Source organism: Phaethon aethereus, assembly GCF_964289735.1.
Source record: "Phaethon aethereus genome assembly, chromosome: 7".
Taxonomy (NCBI): domain Eukaryota; kingdom Metazoa; phylum Chordata; class Aves; order Phaethontiformes; family Phaethontidae; genus Phaethon; species Phaethon aethereus.
In genome coordinates, this window is record NC_138583.1 from 21,081,613 (window position 1) to 21,100,777 (window position 19,165).

General features: G+C 39.1%; 1 protein-coding gene across 1 annotated transcript in view; it reads right to left on the reverse strand.

The window, feature by feature from the left end:
• The window catches only part of FRMPD2 (FERM and PDZ domain containing 2), a gene marked incomplete at both ends in the record, with an annotated part of 58,482 nt that overhangs the window by 25,262 nt on the left and 14,055 nt on the right, over positions 1–19,165 (reverse strand). The window contains 17 exons of the mRNA XM_082002186.1: positions 327–621; positions 1,837–2,201; positions 3,394–3,492; positions 4,778–4,992; positions 6,034–6,181; positions 6,376–6,461; positions 6,918–7,011; positions 7,879–7,983; positions 8,559–8,794; positions 9,269–9,385; positions 9,518–9,625; positions 10,677–10,775; positions 11,807–11,910; positions 12,845–13,055; positions 15,509–15,665; positions 16,567–16,752; positions 18,954–19,106. Of these exons, the coding sequence (XP_081858312.1) occupies positions 327–621; positions 1,837–2,201; positions 3,394–3,492; positions 4,778–4,992; positions 6,034–6,181; positions 6,376–6,461; positions 6,918–7,011; positions 7,879–7,983; positions 8,559–8,794; positions 9,269–9,385; positions 9,518–9,625; positions 10,677–10,775; positions 11,807–11,910; positions 12,845–13,055; positions 15,509–15,665; positions 16,567–16,752; positions 18,954–19,106 (2,778 nt within the window). The remainder of the gene's footprint in view (positions 1–326; positions 622–1,836; positions 2,202–3,393; positions 3,493–4,777; positions 4,993–6,033; positions 6,182–6,375; positions 6,462–6,917; positions 7,012–7,878; positions 7,984–8,558; positions 8,795–9,268; positions 9,386–9,517; positions 9,626–10,676; positions 10,776–11,806; positions 11,911–12,844; positions 13,056–15,508; positions 15,666–16,566; positions 16,753–18,953; positions 19,107–19,165) is intronic.

A 19,165-nucleotide genomic window follows, 5' to 3' on the forward strand; every position in this document is an offset into this window, starting at 1 on the left:
CTACTAGAGGGCTTTTGGGCCTTTGTACACTGGGAATAATACTGCAGAATGCTGGAAAGTTGAAGAAATAGTAAGATGGCAAGAGCAAGGACATGGTCTTAAGGCAAATGGTAAAGAATTCTGGAGACCTGGACATAGAGGAAGGTCTGCTTTACTTGAAGATTGTGGACATTCAGGAAAGTTAAAAAAAAAAAAAAAAAAGCAAGCCATGCAGAAATAGTATAGATAATGAGTTAAAATTAATGTTTAAGAATGTTACATTCTTAAAGTTGTTTCTTTTCCCTTGTCAAATTTTATGTGTTAATAATCTGGTGCCTATCACATACCCTAGTGCAATCTTCCTTTTCTTCCTTTTCTTCCTCTAGTTCCTCCAAGTCTTCCCATTCATTGTCACTGTCACGTGTGTCTCTAGTAGGCAGGGATGATGAGAAAGGACCACAAACATGTGGTTGTGGGGTCGCCATGGTTGTGGAGAGTGTCTCGGAGCTTCCTCCCCGTGAAAGTGAGGTCACAGACGTTGAGCTGATAGTGAGATACTCTTCATCAATAGGGGTTAGAGAGAGAGTTTCAGGCATAGATTTTGTGTTCGATAGGTCATCATGACTCTTATTAAATACGTGGCTGGAAAATAAAAAGATTGCAGGGCTGGGGTTTTCCTCCATATCCTTCATTAGATGGCCACTGAAAAGTCTACTGCTTAACCAGCACCTTAATTTAATTTTAGCTGAAGTACTAGTTATGGTATTAAATTGCAGTCTTGGTCCTCCAGTGTTACTATAAAAATAAGTAAGTAATCAATATTTTGCAAAGCTGGTTAGAAGATAAAGAAGCTTTCAGAATTTGAAAGCAGCCTTTGCAAAAGCAGCCTTGCACTCTTTTTTTAAGGCATTAATTAGTTGCTTCTTGAAAAGAATAATTGGACAATTCCTAGACCATTAATTATTTCATCTGCCATAAGCAACTTATCTGGTAAGTGGTATGCACATTACAATACTACTACAGTTTTCATATTTGCGTTTTTCTTGAAAAGGGAATGTCAGCCACATTCCTGGCTCCTGCAGGTCTTTCCTTGGTAACTAAAGCACAGGCCAGAAACATGAAATATAAAATTATTCCTGTGTCTCCATAAAAAATACATGTCTGGACTTCTCTTGTAAGCCTACTTTTATTCTTATGCTTGCCTTGAAGCATAAGAGTTGTCCTACAGAAATCAATAGATTTGTTCAATTACTTGAATTAAAATTATTATTCATTTTATTCCACTATATTGGAGACACAGTATTCAGCACTTTTAAAGTTGAAGCCCATGCTATAATCATATATGTTGTATTTGATTTTGTTTTGGCTGTTGCTGTTAATGAACTCTGTAACAGAGTTCACAGTTTGTCTTCTGAGGTTTTTTTATTTTCTCTGAAAAAAATTGAAATTAAAAGACCATACAATAAGAAAGAATTTTTTGTGTCTATTTAAGTCAACTCTGAGAAAATTTAAATTGAAAGATCATATAATAAATAAGAAAGTCTTTGGTTCCTATTTAAGTCAACAAGAGTCTTTCCAATTATTTCAAACTGTAGCCAGCCTCAGCTGAACAGCATAAATTATTACAGTGCAGCACTCATACAACTGTCTTGCAATGCAAACTTATGCAAAATGCTAGTAAGATGAGAGTAAATAAAAACAGCCAATTAGGATAGTCAGAATAAGATGGTAAAACAGAATCTTCAATAATCATCAGTGACTAGAAGCAGATAGCCCTGTACTTAAACCTAAGCAATTCACTTTCAAAATTATAAGAGCCGAAGGAAGGGCTGCAGAGCAGATTTCAGTATTCCTTACCTTTTGACGCATCCAGCTTCACATGGTGAGTAGCAGTTCTGCTTCACTTCTTCCTCTAGGGAGTGAAAGACTTCAGAACTGGCAGCTTCTTGATGAAACTTCCAAAGATGCTTATAGAAACTTTCCCTGGGAGCCATAAGTTTCTGTATGGGCTTCTCTTGAAACTCGGCTTCCTGCTCTTCGTAAGTTGAGCTGTCGTATTCAGGAGGCTCACTGAAATCTGCTGCCACTGGAGAATCCAGGCAGTCTTCAAGGTCCGGAGAGGTGCTACCTCCATCACTGGTAGACTGATCCATGCTATTTCCTACCTCTGTACTGCCTGGCATTTCTGCCACAAACTCCTTAATTGGAGATGGTGCTGGAGTCTATCAAAATAACAGAAAGGTTAGTGTAATTCCATTTTTATCTCCCATCTTCTTTCCTTTAAAGACAAAATTATTTGAAGAGGTGGTATCAATAAGCATCTGAATGTGAAAATATCAAATGGTAGCTGCAAGGGAGAGAAAAAAAAAAAGAGGGAGGTACTCTTTCACTAAATAACTGTTTTGTCTTTATGCTCATCTTCCACATTCTTCAGGAGTTCCAACCAGGTAACTACTACACAAGTTCACTTTTCTCAATGAATTCTTTTCTAGAGGTGGCCCCTTTTCATTTCTTTTCCTGTCATGCCTCAACTTTGTGTCTATATTCTCTTCATTGTGTAGAAGTGGCTTCTAGATTTGACTCCTGTGTGACAGACCATAGAAATTGGCCAAGGGCACATTGCAGAAGAGCAACAGGAGTCAGTTTGTTATCTGGAGATGGTCCTGACAGTTATTTCTGTCTTCCCGTGGACAGTGCTTATAAATCCTGGTGGGACAGGAACCGTGGATGGGCCATTCTGCATGGTGCAAGAGTAATGCAAATGTGTATTCATTATAAGAATACTTGCGTATGTGTCCAAGAGTTGTGTTCAAGAAGCAGGAATAATAATGCTAGCACACCTAATGGCAATGTTTTAGTCTCTGCAGTCTCTGTTTGATTTATTTTCTCCCCCACACCCTGACTCTGCAGATTCTGCTATTAATAAGAAGCTGAATAACAAGTTGAAACCATTATTTCATTTATTTAAGTTTATTAAGAGGTAGCCTCGATAGGAAAAGTTCTTTATTTTCCTCTTGCTTTTGGGAGTAATACAGCTACCTCAAGCCCACAAGTTACAACAGCTGCAGTTGAGAATATCTGCAGTTTCTGGCTGAGGATCTAGTAGAGCATTTTTGGAAGCATCATGAGAAGATCTGCTTGGGTATGTGTTTTTCACTCCAGTGACAGTACTGCAATTCAAAAGTTGTTGGACTGGAATAAACATGTTTCACATCTGTTGGATTTCTATTATTTTGGTTGCTAAGGAAGAATCAGTTGAGCTCTAGACATTGCATTGAAGCTGGGAAGAGAAAGAAATGGAATAGAGGGCCTTGGAGAAAAGGGAAGGTTGCCTTCTTCAAGATCGGATAGACAATGTAGCGGTGGTTTTCCAGGTTTACAGAAGCACGCTTACTGACAGAAGCTTTGCCTTACCAGGGCACTCTGCTCTATTTCTGGAAGAACACCTTTTGGTGGTCTGCAAAGTAGTAGTGTGACTTCTGGAGGAGCTCCTCGCAACAAGTGCAGGACATCCTAAGCAGAAAGAAGGAATATTAGATTTCTTATGGAACAGTCTATAGTACATGTAATTTTACCAACTGGGATGGAGACAAATTTTATTGCGAATGCCAAGCTCCTAGTATTTGTGCCTCTCAGCAGTGTCTGAGAGCCAAAATTCACTGCCGTATGATTGTCATATAAATGGACCATAGCTTTTTATGTGAATGTGTACCTAAAGTCAAGTCAGTTCTGTTTACAAACTCTTGTTCTACTAAAAGACACAGAGGATAAAATTAATTCTTCTCTTTTCTTGAAGAAAATAGGATTTTCAGACAAATGCATTCAAACTGCATGCGGCAGGGACACATCTTCAGTCAGTCATATCAGCATAGATCCACAGACTGCCATATAGACATAACCAAAGGTAGACTTCGTCAAAGCCCCTCCTTGACATAATGTCTATTCAGTGGCATTCAGCTTTCAGCTATAGTGGGAGTTGAACTACTTAATCTAGAGAAAAAAAAAAAAAAATGCTGTAGGCCAAAACACCAAGTCTCTCCCTGTAGGCTGTATGTCAGAGAGCAACACAGTGCTGGAAGAAGACAGATACCAGGTCAGGGGAAAAAAAAAAAAAAAAAAAAGAGGAGTACAATTACAGCACTCCCCAGGTGTCTAGGACTTGCAGCACCTTGTCTTTTCCCTAGCTATTTAATGATACAAATGACCTGCCAGTGGGAAAATTGCATGATTTCATCATTTCTGTTTGTTACCAGTCTTATCTGTTCAACGCATATTCATATAAAGAATTCAGGGATTTTCATAAGGTGAAAAGATTACAGTGAACTACATGTAGAGTCCTTTGTACCATTAAATTTCTTTGTATGAGTATAGAATTTCTCGTTCCAGGTAAAAAAGTTACACTGGATTTACCTCACCTGGTAGAGATTTGAATCTGGGGCATGGTATTTAGCATAACATTACAAAGCACAGATGACCACAGGGGAAAAAATGTTCCAATTATGCATAACAATAACAAAGATTCCAACTAATTAACAACTGGTGTGCATCTAACAATAGACTTTGTGCATCACTAGTAGAAAGTTATAAATTAAATATCGGAAGTAATTCTCTCTAAGAATTCTGTTAGGAAGGAAATTCTCCATAAGAATTCTAGAGTAGAATCCTACAAAGAAATCAGATTCATTACATGCAAATTCTGAGCCCTTCTGGTGATAATTAAGTTTAAATGCAGTTTCATCCTATTGTCTTTATTAATGTGTTACCTATCAGGAGGCCCAGTGATCGTACTAACTAGTACCTGATACAAGAGTCCTTGAATAGGTTTCCCATTCACAGCTAAAATGATGTCTCCGACTTCAATTTTGCCATTCTCTTCAGCTGGCTGCCCTGGAAACAGTCTTTTGATCCTGACAATAGCTCCTCCAAGGTGTTCAAAAGCATCTCCTTCCATTTGCAGAACACTAAACCCAAGGCCTCCAGAATTCTTTGTCAATTTGACTTCAAATGTATTATCTGTTCAAAGCAGAGATTGGAAAAAGAGTGGGAGCTGTGACATATGTACCCCCTAAGTAGCTGATGTAAATTAAACCCTCACCAGACCTTTTACCTGTGGGCTGCAGAGGTAGATCTACGGATACTAATGGCAAAAGATGGGTTTGTTGTTCCTTTAATTTATGTGAGCCCTTGAAATCACACAGGCAGAATGGGGAGAATGGATTCTATTCCACCATGTGTTCACAGACTTTATGCCATCTGGTACAAGCCCATACAGGAACAAGTCTTTTGGACCAACATAAAAAGGTTCAAAAGCTATCATCTGACATTCCTCTCTAAGTGTTGGGTAGATCCTACTGTTCTGTAGCTGCCCAATGTTAGTTTGGGTCCTGTACTAACCAGCATAAACTAGAATCAGAGCTACTGCTCTTTACAGACAAGAATGAGACCAGCTCTTTCCCAAATACCAGAGTTGCGGCTGGACACCATTCTGCTAGGGACAATGTAGAGGAGTAACTGCCCCATGGGAAAATATGGTTCAGACTTGGTGTTTATGAGACAGCCTTAGTGTAAAAGATACAACAGTTATTTATTGGCTAAATTCAGTGACAGTGATCTCTGAATCTTCTCCTTTTAAGAAATGAAGTCCTGGCCCTGGGGTAGCAGTTCACCCTGGCTTTGTCACTGACACAGCAGTTGTGCTGCTGTGCGCTCTTTGGTAACAGGCTGGCAACATCAACACAGCTGCTTCCTGCCTGTGAGTGCTATAGAGTATAGGCAGGGATGTCCCCTCTGGGATGACCCCCATCTCATGAAGGCTGAGAGATACAGTACTTGCGCCTAGGATAAATTCAGCTGTATCTAGCAACTGTAACTCTAAGTACATGTGAAATACTTTGTTCAGAATTGATTTTTATAACGGCATTAATATTGCGCATTATATTTTTATTCAGTATGCAGTCTTCCTTCCAACCCACAAAAATTTCATAGAATTATTTACATGCATTCCTTTCTTGCACGTTGTAAGAAGTCACCCTGAGTTCCTTTTTCATCGCTTACCATCTGTCAAAAAGCAGTGGTCCTTGGTACCATCTGTGAAGGATGTTGTTACAGAAACAACTGCACACTGGTCCTCCTTTCTGTCATTAGTAGTCAGGCATGGCTCTGCCAGTTGGTAGTTTCCCCTTTCTAGAACCAGCTTGGCAACCTAAACCAATGATGAACAGATTCCAATTACACAGTACACGTTGAGCCCTAAGTCTTTTTACTTTTCTTTATAGGAGAATGGGGTTGGATGGGGTAAAGGGGGCAGTTTCTTTTGGCCTAGCTTTGCTACTGTGTTTCATACTAAGTGCAGTTTATTCTATTGGGTATCTGATTGAGCTCTGCTGTTGTACAAACCTGGCCAGATTTCTTAAGGTGTTCCACAGCCTGTTTGTGGGTGATGCCGCAGAGGCTGATGCCATCTACTTCCAGCAGACGATCACCTGAGGCAAAAGAAAACAAACAAAAAAGGGTCAAGTTGCTTTGATGTTCAAGTTCAATGGATGTAAACCTTGAGGCAATAGATCTTCACTCTTAAATGTGTCAAATTATGTTACTTTCCCTGAAAGCAATACTGCTTGATGTACAGCATTCTATAACTAGCACTTAAAACATACCAGGGTATTCTGTAAGCAGTGATAGTATCTGGTTATCACAGCAACACTGAAAGTAGATGTCAGTCAGTAGCCTTATGTGCAGCTACAGAGATAACTGTACAATGTTGGTATGAGGCTCCTGGTTTTTCAGTGGGATATGTACATGTAGTACAGGGATGGGCTGAGGAATGATGGACTGCATATTACATTTCACAGTTGTTTGACCTCCAATCACAAATTTGTTTCACTGTCCCCGTGGCAGGCATTCCACACTGAGTTCACTAACATTGCCAGACACGTTACCTATCTTTATTTGTCCATCTTTATCTGCTGGTCCCCTGGGAATAATTGACTTCACGTATATCCCACCGTGACGCACACTAGTGTTAATTCCACCCTGCAAAACAGATGCCCACAGATTAGAGTGGAGTCTTCACAAGTTCTTCCTGTGATAAAAATCAAACCAATTTACACAAGCATTACAAAGCTACTGCTTCAGCAATTTTTTTTTTTTTTTTAAATAGGAAAAAAAGGAAAGAGGATGTTACTTGAAAGTCCCATCTAGTTGTGATATACTTCCCTAGGCAGTAATCTTGCTTTATTTTCTCAGGAAAATGCAATGCATTTCTATGTGGCTATATAAAAACATTTACTAAATGTTCATAAGTTTTTTTTCCCTATGCTAACATCAAGATAAGGTTGCATCTTTCAGTCAGTCTCTAGCACAGCTTCCAAACTATGCAATATACATTCAGCAATTATTAACCTTTCAAACAATATATAAAACATGGACCTGAACTTGTGCAGCCACTAAAGACCCTACAGCTCAGAGGAATTACAGATTAACCTAAGAATCATGTTCTGTCCATCTAATCCCCTGGCCAAATTCAGATGAAAAGGCAGCCCTCAGTTTCTTTTGCAGGCAATGAAATGGCTATTGCTTCTCATTTCAGCAAGGACTGCAAAGAGATATCAGCCTGGAGGGGTAAATGCAACTTTGATAATAAGGGCAAGGAATTATTATTCAAATGTGGCAGATAGTTTTCACTGCTGTTTTCTCTGGTACTCTAAATATATGGAGAACTGTATTTCCATATATTAGGAAATAAAATTGTCTAGAGCCCTTTCTTTGGCTTTCAGAGTAAGAAGCATGGCTTATCTTGAGAAGCAAAATAGTCGTGACTTCCACATAAATACACTTCCCTATGGTTTTTTTTGGTCATGTAACAGACAGACACACTGAAAGATTAACAGTAACACTTGCAGTCACACTGATTCCAAAAGTCCCATCTTCTTTAACAAGCTCCACAGAATAGATTTCCTTTGAGTTGGTTTCAGTTGGAGATGGTAAGTGTGAAGAGTCACCTTCCTGTCTCAAAAATATAAACACTAATGAGACTACAGCATCTCAGTAAAGAAAGGGCGGGAAAGGAAGGAAAAAAAGGAGAGTTTCTAGAAGATACAAAGGCTTTGATCCTGCTGCCACTGTAAGCTTGGAGTGGTACCATTTATATCCCTGACATTATTTCAAGCTTAAACTAATATTACTCAAAATATAATCTGTCTAAATGTGCATAAGTTGAGTATAGATAGGGAGGCTGTCTAATAGTAGGAAGTTAGACACAGTTGTTCTGTGTGTGGTTGAAAACTTAAGAGATTGCAAGGAAATAATCAAAATTTTGTACCTCCACTGGAAAAGGGAGGAGAATTTTTAATAACATTTTGTGGAACAGTTACTGCATTTTTTTCACATATTTTAGACCTGTCTATCATTTTGACATTTCCAATATAATTTAACAAGCAACATCTTCCAAGGTTTTCTTTCTCATTTCTTCTCTTTTTTTAAAAAAATTCTTGGTTACCTTCCATTCTTAATATAGCTGGCATGTTGTTAAGACACATGCTGGGAATAATATTACTGAATAGCATCAAAATCTCAGTTACCTCCACTTCCAGGCTATCAGCTGAAGGAACTGGAATCCTAGGGCTCAATTTTGGTGCTAAATTCCAGGAAAGAGCCTTTTCAAGTTCATCTATATTTATGTCCTGTTCTTTGGGGAGAGCTGTATGACAATCCTGAATCTTTTTTCTCCCACTGTCTACATAAGAGATCTCAGATCCACTAGTGCTGTTTCCTCTTGATAGATTCTTTTCTTCATTTAATCCTTCTTCATACATGTCTGTAAAGCCATACCAAAATAAACATTGCTGAATACAAACAGTAAGTAAACTTGAAGGCAAATATTATTATACCTCAGCACAGGAGGATAAAGTAACTTCCTACATCAACTGGTTGTGAAATCATATTCTATAAAATGAGTCAGTCATTGTAAAATGGAGTGCTGCTATTACAAGTGTGGAGAAATGTATTTGCTTCATCACTGCAGAGGACTATGACTCTATCAGAAAAAGAAATGCCAAAATTTCCTTGGTATTCAGCAATGCAGCCCATAATAGATTTTTTTCACCCCAACTGTAGAACAGAGATCACATGATACCTACTACAAGTTGACAATTTTTACTGCTAGCCTATGGTTATTGTAGCTGGCACTGAGTAGCAAGAAAGTACTACTATGTCCCAGTGCCTAATAAATACCAGTGTCCTGAGTTAACTATTAGCATTCCATAGCCAGCAAAGACATTTGCCTTTATACCTTTGGGTTGAGAGATGATGAGCTCCACTTCATCGGGAGAATTCTGTATGATTTTAACTGCAGTATTAAATGAAACGCCCTCAAGACTAGTATTATTCACAGAGATGAGTCGTCCTCCTTAAAAAAAAAAAAAAAAAGTGGGGGGTTAAAAACAAGACAAAACACATCTAAATAAGGAAATAAATCCAGAGTAGCTAACTTTAAACCATGAAAGTATTTTAACTCTAATTTAAAACTAAGGACAATGACCTGGTTTGATATTTCCAGCTCTGTCTGCAGGTCCCCCAGGGATAATTGAAGCGATAAAGATACCAAGGTCTAATTTTCCCACATTTTCTCCTCCAATAATTACAAAACCTGCAAAAATGAGATAGCATGAGAATGCAGAGACACTGGCAGTATTAGAAAAGATGAACAAAAGGCACAAAAGGCTTTTGCTCTAATGGCATAGATTTTAAACATGGTATGGAGAATGGGGAGCTCTGATTTACATGGCATCAAGGTCTTGATTTGTGAGAACTTTAAATTCACGTTATAATTAAAGCGTGCTGGTGACTTTGGTGTCTATTTAAATGTAATTTCTCAGTAAGAACACTTTCCTGGCTTGGGACTTCTAAAGGTTCCAACTACTTTCTTACAAGAGTCATAAACTATGTGGACCTTTGTATTCAACGCCTGCAGGAGGAAAATGGTTTAAAAGCTCTTTAGATAACTTTGAACATTGTTCTACATCATGAAATCTAGGGCCCCTGAGGTTGGCCGTGTAAACTTCTAATGGACATGTAAGAGATATCTAAGAAAATTGTATCTATTGTCAAGTAGTTCAATTTCACTATCCTATCTCAGAATATTCTGCCTATTGCAGGCTACATTCTTTTCACTGGTAGAATAGTTGTGTTTGGGATCGGGATATTCCACACAGACCTGCACCATTTAGAAATTTGATGTTTAATTGGATAATAAAAATGTTATCCAAATAAGAATCCAAAAGTCAGGAAACATTCATGTTAAGCTTGTGTACGCATTTTGCACCCCCACAGGCAATACCTGAAAAGTTTGCAGAACATCATCTTGCCCTATGTAAGGTCTAAGATAAATAAAACCACTGTGCATGTATTTCAGGTACAAAACTATGACCTTTGTTCCTTTCATTCTACTCTTAGCACTTGGTCCCCTTGACCTCTGTGGCCTTAGTTAATCCTCTGAAAAAACTGTGGTCTTGATTTACGCTCTTAGTCCTTTTCAGTCTTGGAAATTCTAAGTCCTTCACCAGGATTGGTAGTCTTATTCTATAAGAAGAATAATGAAGTGAAGACTACAATCTGCCTCAGTTTGAGTCTGCAAGTATCGTTAGCACCAGGATCTGACAGTCCCAGTGACAAATATGAATGTTATGTTCCTTACTTACCAAATCCATTCTTAGGGTCACGTTTTAGGCCGACACAAATGATTTCTCTTTCTAGACCACTTAGCAAAACTTCCTTTTGGATCGCTGGTGATCCAGGTGCTGCGGAAACAAAACAGCTAGAATAAATGCAGATTAATGCAGGGAGACAGTAGAGTCATATAGTATGCAAAACTGGGGCTTGAAAAATTAAAAATACATTTTGTCCTTGTTTTCAACAATGATGTTACTTCTGAATCAATATAATGCAGGAAGGAAGCTCAAACAAGTCTCTGGAAATTTACATTCTTTAGAAAAGTATGTGTACAGTAGCTGTGTAAACTCTTCCTATAATGTTCGTTTCTGGGAGAATACACATTTATCTGCAACATTTTTATTAAGATTAGGATATCTAAAGAATCAGGCATGTAGCGCCCATTGAACCTGAGGGTGATTTGGACACAAAATCTCCTATGGGTTCCTTTGGAAACTCTAGCCTTTGGGCCTGTGGGCCCTTTTGGCTCTGTAGGTGCAATCCAGTCAGCACAGATTGTGATGGTGACTTTTGTATTGTTAACACTATTTAATATTGTGCAATTGCCATAGTGTTTTTAAAGTACAGTTCTAATTTTAAAATGGAGTAACCAAATAATCATAGCTTTGTATTCTATAGATCAGCTCACTGTGTGCATGCAGTATGGCTTCTGTGAGAAAGGTTAGGTGTTAGGTGTCCAGTTCTTCTTCCAGTTAGTGTCATGCAAATGCAAGAATAGCAGAAGGGCCGGGAGCCTGTGTTGTTTCCTGCACTATTTATTGAGTTGTAGATCTGTCAATTGCAAACCAAATGATGACCTCTGAGCACAGAGATATTCCCCCATGCGAGAGTCCTGGGTGTACCAAACTATATCTCTGAAGAGCATTCGGCACCATTGATAGAATAATTTTATCATGAAGGCCCTTACCACTGATCCTGATGGAAAGTGGGAATGAAAGGTAAGAAAACAGCTTGTCTTGCTAAACTCTGGGTTAATTCCCAGGACTAGAAGTGCAAAAGGATATTCTTTAATCTGTTAAGTGGAATATATTTTATTCTTCTGCTATTGCGACAATAAATATGGAAGGGTACTGTCTGTCTTTATGATTATTATACTCACCACTGATTGTGTTCTGAGTTGAGTGGATAGAGAGGTAGTCATAACTTCTTTGCTTTCCATTCAAATTGATGTGCATTTCTGACTGGGATAGCCCTGATGTGGATCTGCACAGCAGGGAATTAAGACTGCATTACAATAACAAACCAGCAATGGTATTTAGCACTCTTCATTGTTGTTAGTCTGCCAGAGCCAAGTTGGGAACACACATGTTTATAATGAGTATTCTGATTTCTGGGCTACATTTCATTGTATGTAAGGAGAGGTAATTTATCCTTGCCGGCATTTGCTTCCAAGTAACAGCTGCCATTAGACCACTCACATCATGACTGATTTCCCCCTGTGTTTTTTCTCTGAGCTCAATGCAGGCATCAGGAAAACACAGCGTAGCCTCAGCATAATTCATTTAGCCTTGCTGTCCATTTAGACAAAACCATGTCTGAAAGTTTTCCTGGTAGTTCATGTTCTTCTTGGCTCTATTCTAACTCTTAGTATTATAAAAGGCAGTAGAATTCATCAAAGTCCTTGAGGCTGTGTGCAGCTTTAGTAACCACCTACACCGGTGAATGTACCAATGCAAATGAAAAGGGAGAAGTTCTTAAACTGTTCTCTATGATTTGCACCTTTAGACATGGAGGAATCAATTAGGTAAGACCTGCTCAAAAACAGCTTCTGCTGTGCACTCAGTTCACATGCTGCCATTTCCAGAAAAGATAGAGAGACACTAAAGATTTTACTTTTTTCTTCCCTTATTTTAATCCTTCTCCGTAACCCAATAAGTGGTTCATTCCTGAGTCTGCTACAAATTTAAATGTCACTCTTTTTCAAGTTCTTTCTGTTAGACTGTTAGCTTCCTGCCTGTGTTTGCACTACTGCTGGTACCGTGGAGCCCCAGGCCTGACAGGGCCTTTTGGTGTGACCATAATAAAGACTGGAAAAAAAAAAAAAAAAGTCTGCCTCACAGTTTACCACAGTGGTTTGCAATGATATAGTCTATGACTGAGTATTCTTACACAGGTTTAGAGGAAAAAGCAAACCTACCTGCCAAGATTGCTTTTGTCTCTAACCCTGTTGTTGGTTTGCACACTGAGGTTATCACAAGATTTGCTCATCATCCCAGCAGAAAGGTTTTCCAGATTTGCTCCATAGAGCACATTCTCTGAACGAGACAGTCTCTGAATCAGGGCAAGGTGTTCACGCTGAGCTGCATATGCAGAATTTGATTTGTCTATTTCCATAAATTTACTTTCCTCTGAATAAGAAGGGAGAGGGGAAGAGGAAGGAAAGATAAATCCACTGATGTTATCCCATCTTTTTAAGCTCAAAGCTGCTTTCTGTCTAACTTTTTGAAATGCCAGCAAAAAAGATTGACATCACAGATATATTTGTTTTGGTATCCTTGAGGATATGTAGGCCTTGGAGTGAGTGGAAAGGGTTTCCAATCCATTTCTTTCGTAGAAAGTATATGCCGTATTTAGATTTCATTTCTATGAATTATACTGCAAGTTCATTTTCCACAAAGACAGATGAAATGTATAACCCTGTATAATTTTAACCTGAATATCTCTGTAAAGTATATTTTGTAAACGTTCAGTGTATGAGAAATACCTGTCTGCCAGAGACTGAAACAGCCAGGTTGGTAGTTTCCCATCCTTCCCAGGCCCACCCCTCCAGTATATGTGTATCTGAGAAGACCGCGGCTTTACTGACACATGCTTTCTAAGCTCAGAGAGGGGCCAAGGAGCTGGCTGTTTGCTCTGAGTGATTTGCACAAGTAGAGTTGAGTAGGGGACCGTCTTGGTGGCAAAGTTTGCTATCCAATTTTCCATTTCCGTGTGAAATCTACTACTTGCTTAATGACATCTGGGCTCTGCTATTTATGAATCTATCCTCTAAAAAGATTTTATTTCCCTGAAACAAGATAGTGCTGGAGGAGTCGTTAATTTATTTAGATTCTTAACTGGTGGGCTGGAGAGGGGATCTGAAGGAGAGAGGGACAGCAGGCAATTGGAGATCTGTCAGAAAGTAAAACAAGAATCCGGCTTGGTACAGGCTAGCACAGATATGGCCTTTAAATCTGCTTGTACGTGACAGCTGACCTCCCGTGTGTTTTCCTAACAAATATTAGCCCAAATGCAACTTTCTAGTACACTACTCTGCAGCATTAAACCTAGGGTCCCTCTCTCCTCAGTGACTTTGATCAGTGGCATTTGTTAAGGCATCAGGAGGCTTGACTGTCCACGGTATTAGCACAGTCTGAGAGTTGCCATGGTGATTTCAAAGTAGGGGGTTGCTAGCAAGTTTTGAGGAGATGGTACTTATACATCTGAACAGAGCAGCAGAAGGAAGAGTTTCCCTCATACAGAAAAAGCCTTATAATCTCTTGCAGTCTCACTGTGCTGGCAAAGGCAGCATTTTGAACTATTGTCTATCATTGCCTTCACAAAGCCTTTTTTTCTGGGACAGGTCTCAATCTTTTTGTCCTCTTATATATGGAATATAGTAATTTTTATCAAGAAATATTAGTACAAGCAAATGTGACACAGGAAACTTTAAGATTCATTATTAGGGTTCATTTTTATGCTACAAATCACAGTCCCACTAAGTTGTGTTTGAAGCTACAGGACCCCAAACAACAAAAGGTGCCTTGAACCTAAATGTCACCCTAGCACCTTTTTCATTGTAACAAATTTGTGCAGGTGGAATTTCAGTTTTCATGGAATAATTTTAGTGGGAAAGCAGCAATATATTAATCATCCTGTTATATCCCATGGTATTATTTCAGTGCAAACACTTTTACAGTTTTACTAGAGGATGGAGTATCCCGGGAGATAAGGCATGACAGTTGATTCTCCTGCTGTGACTCACTGGGTTAAATATTCAGTAGTTGTAAATGATGATGATTCTGTTCGAGGCAAAGGACAAGTCCTCAGCTAGTGAAAAACCATGTTGCTTCACTGAAGTCAAGAGTGATGACAGTTGTCAGCTTCGGCTGTTATTTCTTATGTGCCTCAGTTTCCCTATAATGATCCTCACCCATCTTTACAGAGCATGCTGAGAACTGTGGGTGAGAAGTGCTAACTGCCCTGGGTTGAGCAGAACCTTGGTTTAGAAACTATGGAAAATCTGAATTTTAAGGAGGTAGTAGTCTTATCTTCTACAGACATGGCAAAACCTAGGGTAAGAACATCTAGTAGCTACATAGCTGAGTGTAACTGATGTGCTTTTGGTTTGGTAGTTTTGTCCTGGGACTGAACCATAGAACCCCTGTCTTATGCAAAGATAACCAGTTAACTGAATTCAGCTCCAGCATATCTGGGCACTACTGTAGTTATTCTTTGTGTGGAACATTTATCGGGTTACATTTGGGGTAAGTCTGATACGTATCTTCAGAATTCTCAGGAGGTTTCCTGAAGGGAAGTGTAATCATTCTTTTTTTCAAATCTGAGTTTAGCTATATAGTTATTATCAGAGAACCCCTCTCCACCCCCCGCACACGCACACTCACATGCACACACTAAATTAGACTTGCACACCTCTAACTTCCACTAAGTAGGAAACATTATTTTCTGCTCTGCAAATGAGAAGCTGAAGCACAGTGAAACTGATGTAGCAGGTTCTGATTCTCAGCTTCACTGAATGCACTCTTCCTAAAACCTAACCTTATCCTATGGCCTGAGTAATGAAAGTGCATTTATTCCTCACCTGATGAAGTTTGCCGAAGTTGCCTAGAATTCATCTGTGCATTAAATTTGTGCTGGGCGGAGCAGAGGTCCAGTAGATATTTACATGTCTTTGCTGTATCGGTAATGAAGGTGTGTTTTTTGCCACTGAAGCTGCTTTCAATCATGAATTTTTTTCTCTAAAGGGAGAAAAAAAGCACAGCTTGCTTCATATATTAGTCGTTGCACTGAGGCACTGAAAGTTCATTTGTATAATCTTGTTGGTTTGTCCAGTTGTATTTATGCCTGACTGCATGCCTTTTGGGTGCATTAAATGCCAATCATAAATTCAACAGTTGTTAGTAAGGTGTCTGTCATTGGGATCATGACTGCCCTGTGTTGAAAGTCAAGAGCTTTGGGACATTGACTGCACTGGGAGCAGGTTGATAGAACCGGCAAGATTTGGCCCTACAGATGTTAAAATGATTAAACCAATATTTAATGTGAATATGAAAATATCTTTAAGGGACAGAAGGGCCATTTTGGGAGAGCAAACAGGCTGGGAAATGTGTCATGCAGGTTGACACCTACACTGTATGATGGTAGGTTGATATACATCTGATGGCAGAATACCATTTAGAAGGCATCACAATCTTATCACCAATACTGGTTTGTTAACAGACATCAATACAGTAAGAGATGAGGATGGGAATAATAAGATCTGCAAAGAGGGACACATGATCCCATGACCTGATGTAGGAGGGAAAATGAAAGAAAAAGGAGACAGAAGTAAAGATGAGAGGGGAATGAATATGCAATAGGGAAGTTTGACATAGTCTCTGTAATAGTCAACACCAGATTATTTAGTTTTATAGTAATTTGACTCCAGCCTTGGCAAAAAACTCCAGAACTAAACCTCACTAAGAACTGGATATCTTGGGATCCACATCCAGATCCACCCTTGATTTTAGACTGTTTTCCAGAAGGACTTGCCTGTACAGAATGAGTCTAGCCCTGGGTCTGAACGCAATAAATTTATCAGTGTGACAGGCAGAAGGGGAGTAGGAGAGTGGAGAAGAGATTCACTGGCTTCCAACTCACATGAGCTGAAATTCTTTCTGTTTCACGCCACTGGAATCTTAAACTGGCAATTCTTGTGTGATTTTTGACCTCATACACAATGATGCCTTTGGCACAGATTCCCAGGATGATGTCTCCTCCTGCTCCTTTCTTCTCTTGGGACACACGATAGAATAACACTCCATATTCAGGAAGTTGCTGAGTCACCTTGTAGAGAAAAAGTGCATTTGGCACGCATTAATCAAAAAGAGGCGTGAGGAGAAAAGGTAGGAGTAGATGGGAGGGAAAATGGTTTTGAGTGCATTTACTGAATGTTCTCTCACTGTCAAGAAACGTCCGGAAGCCCTTACCAAATTTGCATACCTACTGCCTGACAGAATCATGACCTTACTTTGGTATGTCACAGAGCCATTACTTGCATTCATTTTCCATGTGTAAAATTGAGATAACGCTTTCCCACACACTTCATTTGAAGAGGTAGGAGGAATATGTAGCTTCAGTACAGTGGCACTGACGTACCCGGCATTAGGGCTACTTGGCACTTGTGTGCATTTCCAAATAGAAATCCATGCAGGATTAATGTTGCTTGACTACTGTTAGACCTTGTTTCTTTCCATTTTCTTTTCGGTGTCTGTTTCCCTGAGCAAACCCAGAAACCACAAGGTACAGCAAATATGATGATCTTAGTAAAACTGCTAATACTTTGGTGCCGGGGCTACTCTGACATTTTTCTGGGCTTGTGTGGTTTCCTTTCTACAGTAGTGATGACCAACTGGAAATCTTAACTGCAGTGACACCACAGCTCCCAGCCTGCAACAGACTCACTCAGGTACATACAGCCATTCCTTCATGGGTATCATCTTTTAAAATCAGACATTATAGATTTCCATTGCCAAGAATCTTAAGTTATAGGGTTTGCTAAATTGTACCTCAAAGTGTCTCACCTAAATATAGTGGTGACTTTTGAGAGAATTTCACTGGCCCGGAATACCCTTTGGTGCCAGACTCTAGTAACAGATCTTCAGTGTCACTTCTGGGTGAAAAGTTAAGTAGGATTATACTTCAAGGGACTGAGGAGACAGCTTTGGCCCCTGACATCTTACTGTGCAGAGGATACTCTGAGGAACTCACCCAGAGGTTCTGGATGTTGTTGCTTGTCTTTCTACCTCCTGCACTTGGCCACAAAATGTTAAAATGTGACTCAGACCCTTTACAGAACTATGGCATATGAGGAGGGTTTTCCGTCCTCTTTTGTTATCTGCACATCAATATGAGTTTCTTCTAAAACTTTTTTTTCTGGGAAGTTAATGTAGAATCCCCAAATGACTTTTCAACCATGAATAGATATTTTCAGTGATGAAAACTTTAAGAAGATCTGTTTTTCAGAAAGTATCCAGAGCACGAATGTTCAGGTCCTTAAAACTGGGGCACCCATAATCACTAGCTGAATCTGGGTTTTAATTTTTAATCCCTTTCATATTTGGAATTTGCATGTTCTTGCCATGGGGGCTATCTTGCTTATTTTGTATGATGTGTTGACTCCTTCTACAGACTTATTCATTGAAACAGATACTAACAAAGCTGCTTTTCTTCATTGGATTTGCCATGCATGATGGGACTGTCATTAAGGCTAAGCTTCAATCTATTCCATCAATTCCACTGACAGTGTTAAATGAGGAACAAACATAATTAAACAGCAACTGAACTAAAATGATGCTATAAATAAAAGCATGTGGCACTGCAGAAAAATTACTACTGGCATTTATACATTATTTGGTGCCTGATATTTTTCATTTGATGGAAAGCAGAGAAGTTTGAGGGAGAAGAAGAAATTGGGAGGGGTGGGGGGCAGAATTAAGTCTCACATCATCGTGACACCCTAGAGCCCTACAGAAATAGTCATGTGAGAAAATACTTCATATAACTCCCTCCTCACTTCCAGGGTTCACAGATATTTTTAAACAAATAATCACTACATGTTTAGAAAGTGTCTGAACAGCTGGTATAGTTTCAGAAGTCAAGGAACTGCTTATTCCCATATTCTATAATCATCTCTAATACATTCAGCAGGTGTATTTATAATCATCTGGAACCCAGACATGTCAGTAACATGCTGAAATTTGCCTCAACCCTTAGGATGTTGAAAATACCCTGAAATGTGCATTAACCCTTTATAAACTATCAGTGAAAGGAAACCTACCATGTAAATGTGATGTTAGTTATAACGTGATATGTATGAAAGTATCTACGACAGAATGAAATTCTGAGATTTTTGTTGGCTATTCAAATTTGTTCACCTTCTCTAAAATCCACTGCATCTGGCAAGAAGAAAATAATAGGCAATGGTAAGTAGAGAGTGGCTTTCTATCTCAGAATAAATAAATAATGTTTGGGCTATGGCAAGTTACCTTTAAAAATTCTAGTTCAGCTTCATCCTCAAATAGGGAACGATTCATACGATGTAATTTAGCAAGCTCTCGCTGTACATACGCCAGGGTCATTTTCTCTATTCGGCTTGCTGGAATGTAGTCTTCAACACGAAAATAGCTCTTTCCATGCATCTTTGGGAGGAAAAAAGAAAAAAAGAAAAAAAAACCCCAAAAAACCAAAAAACAAGAGA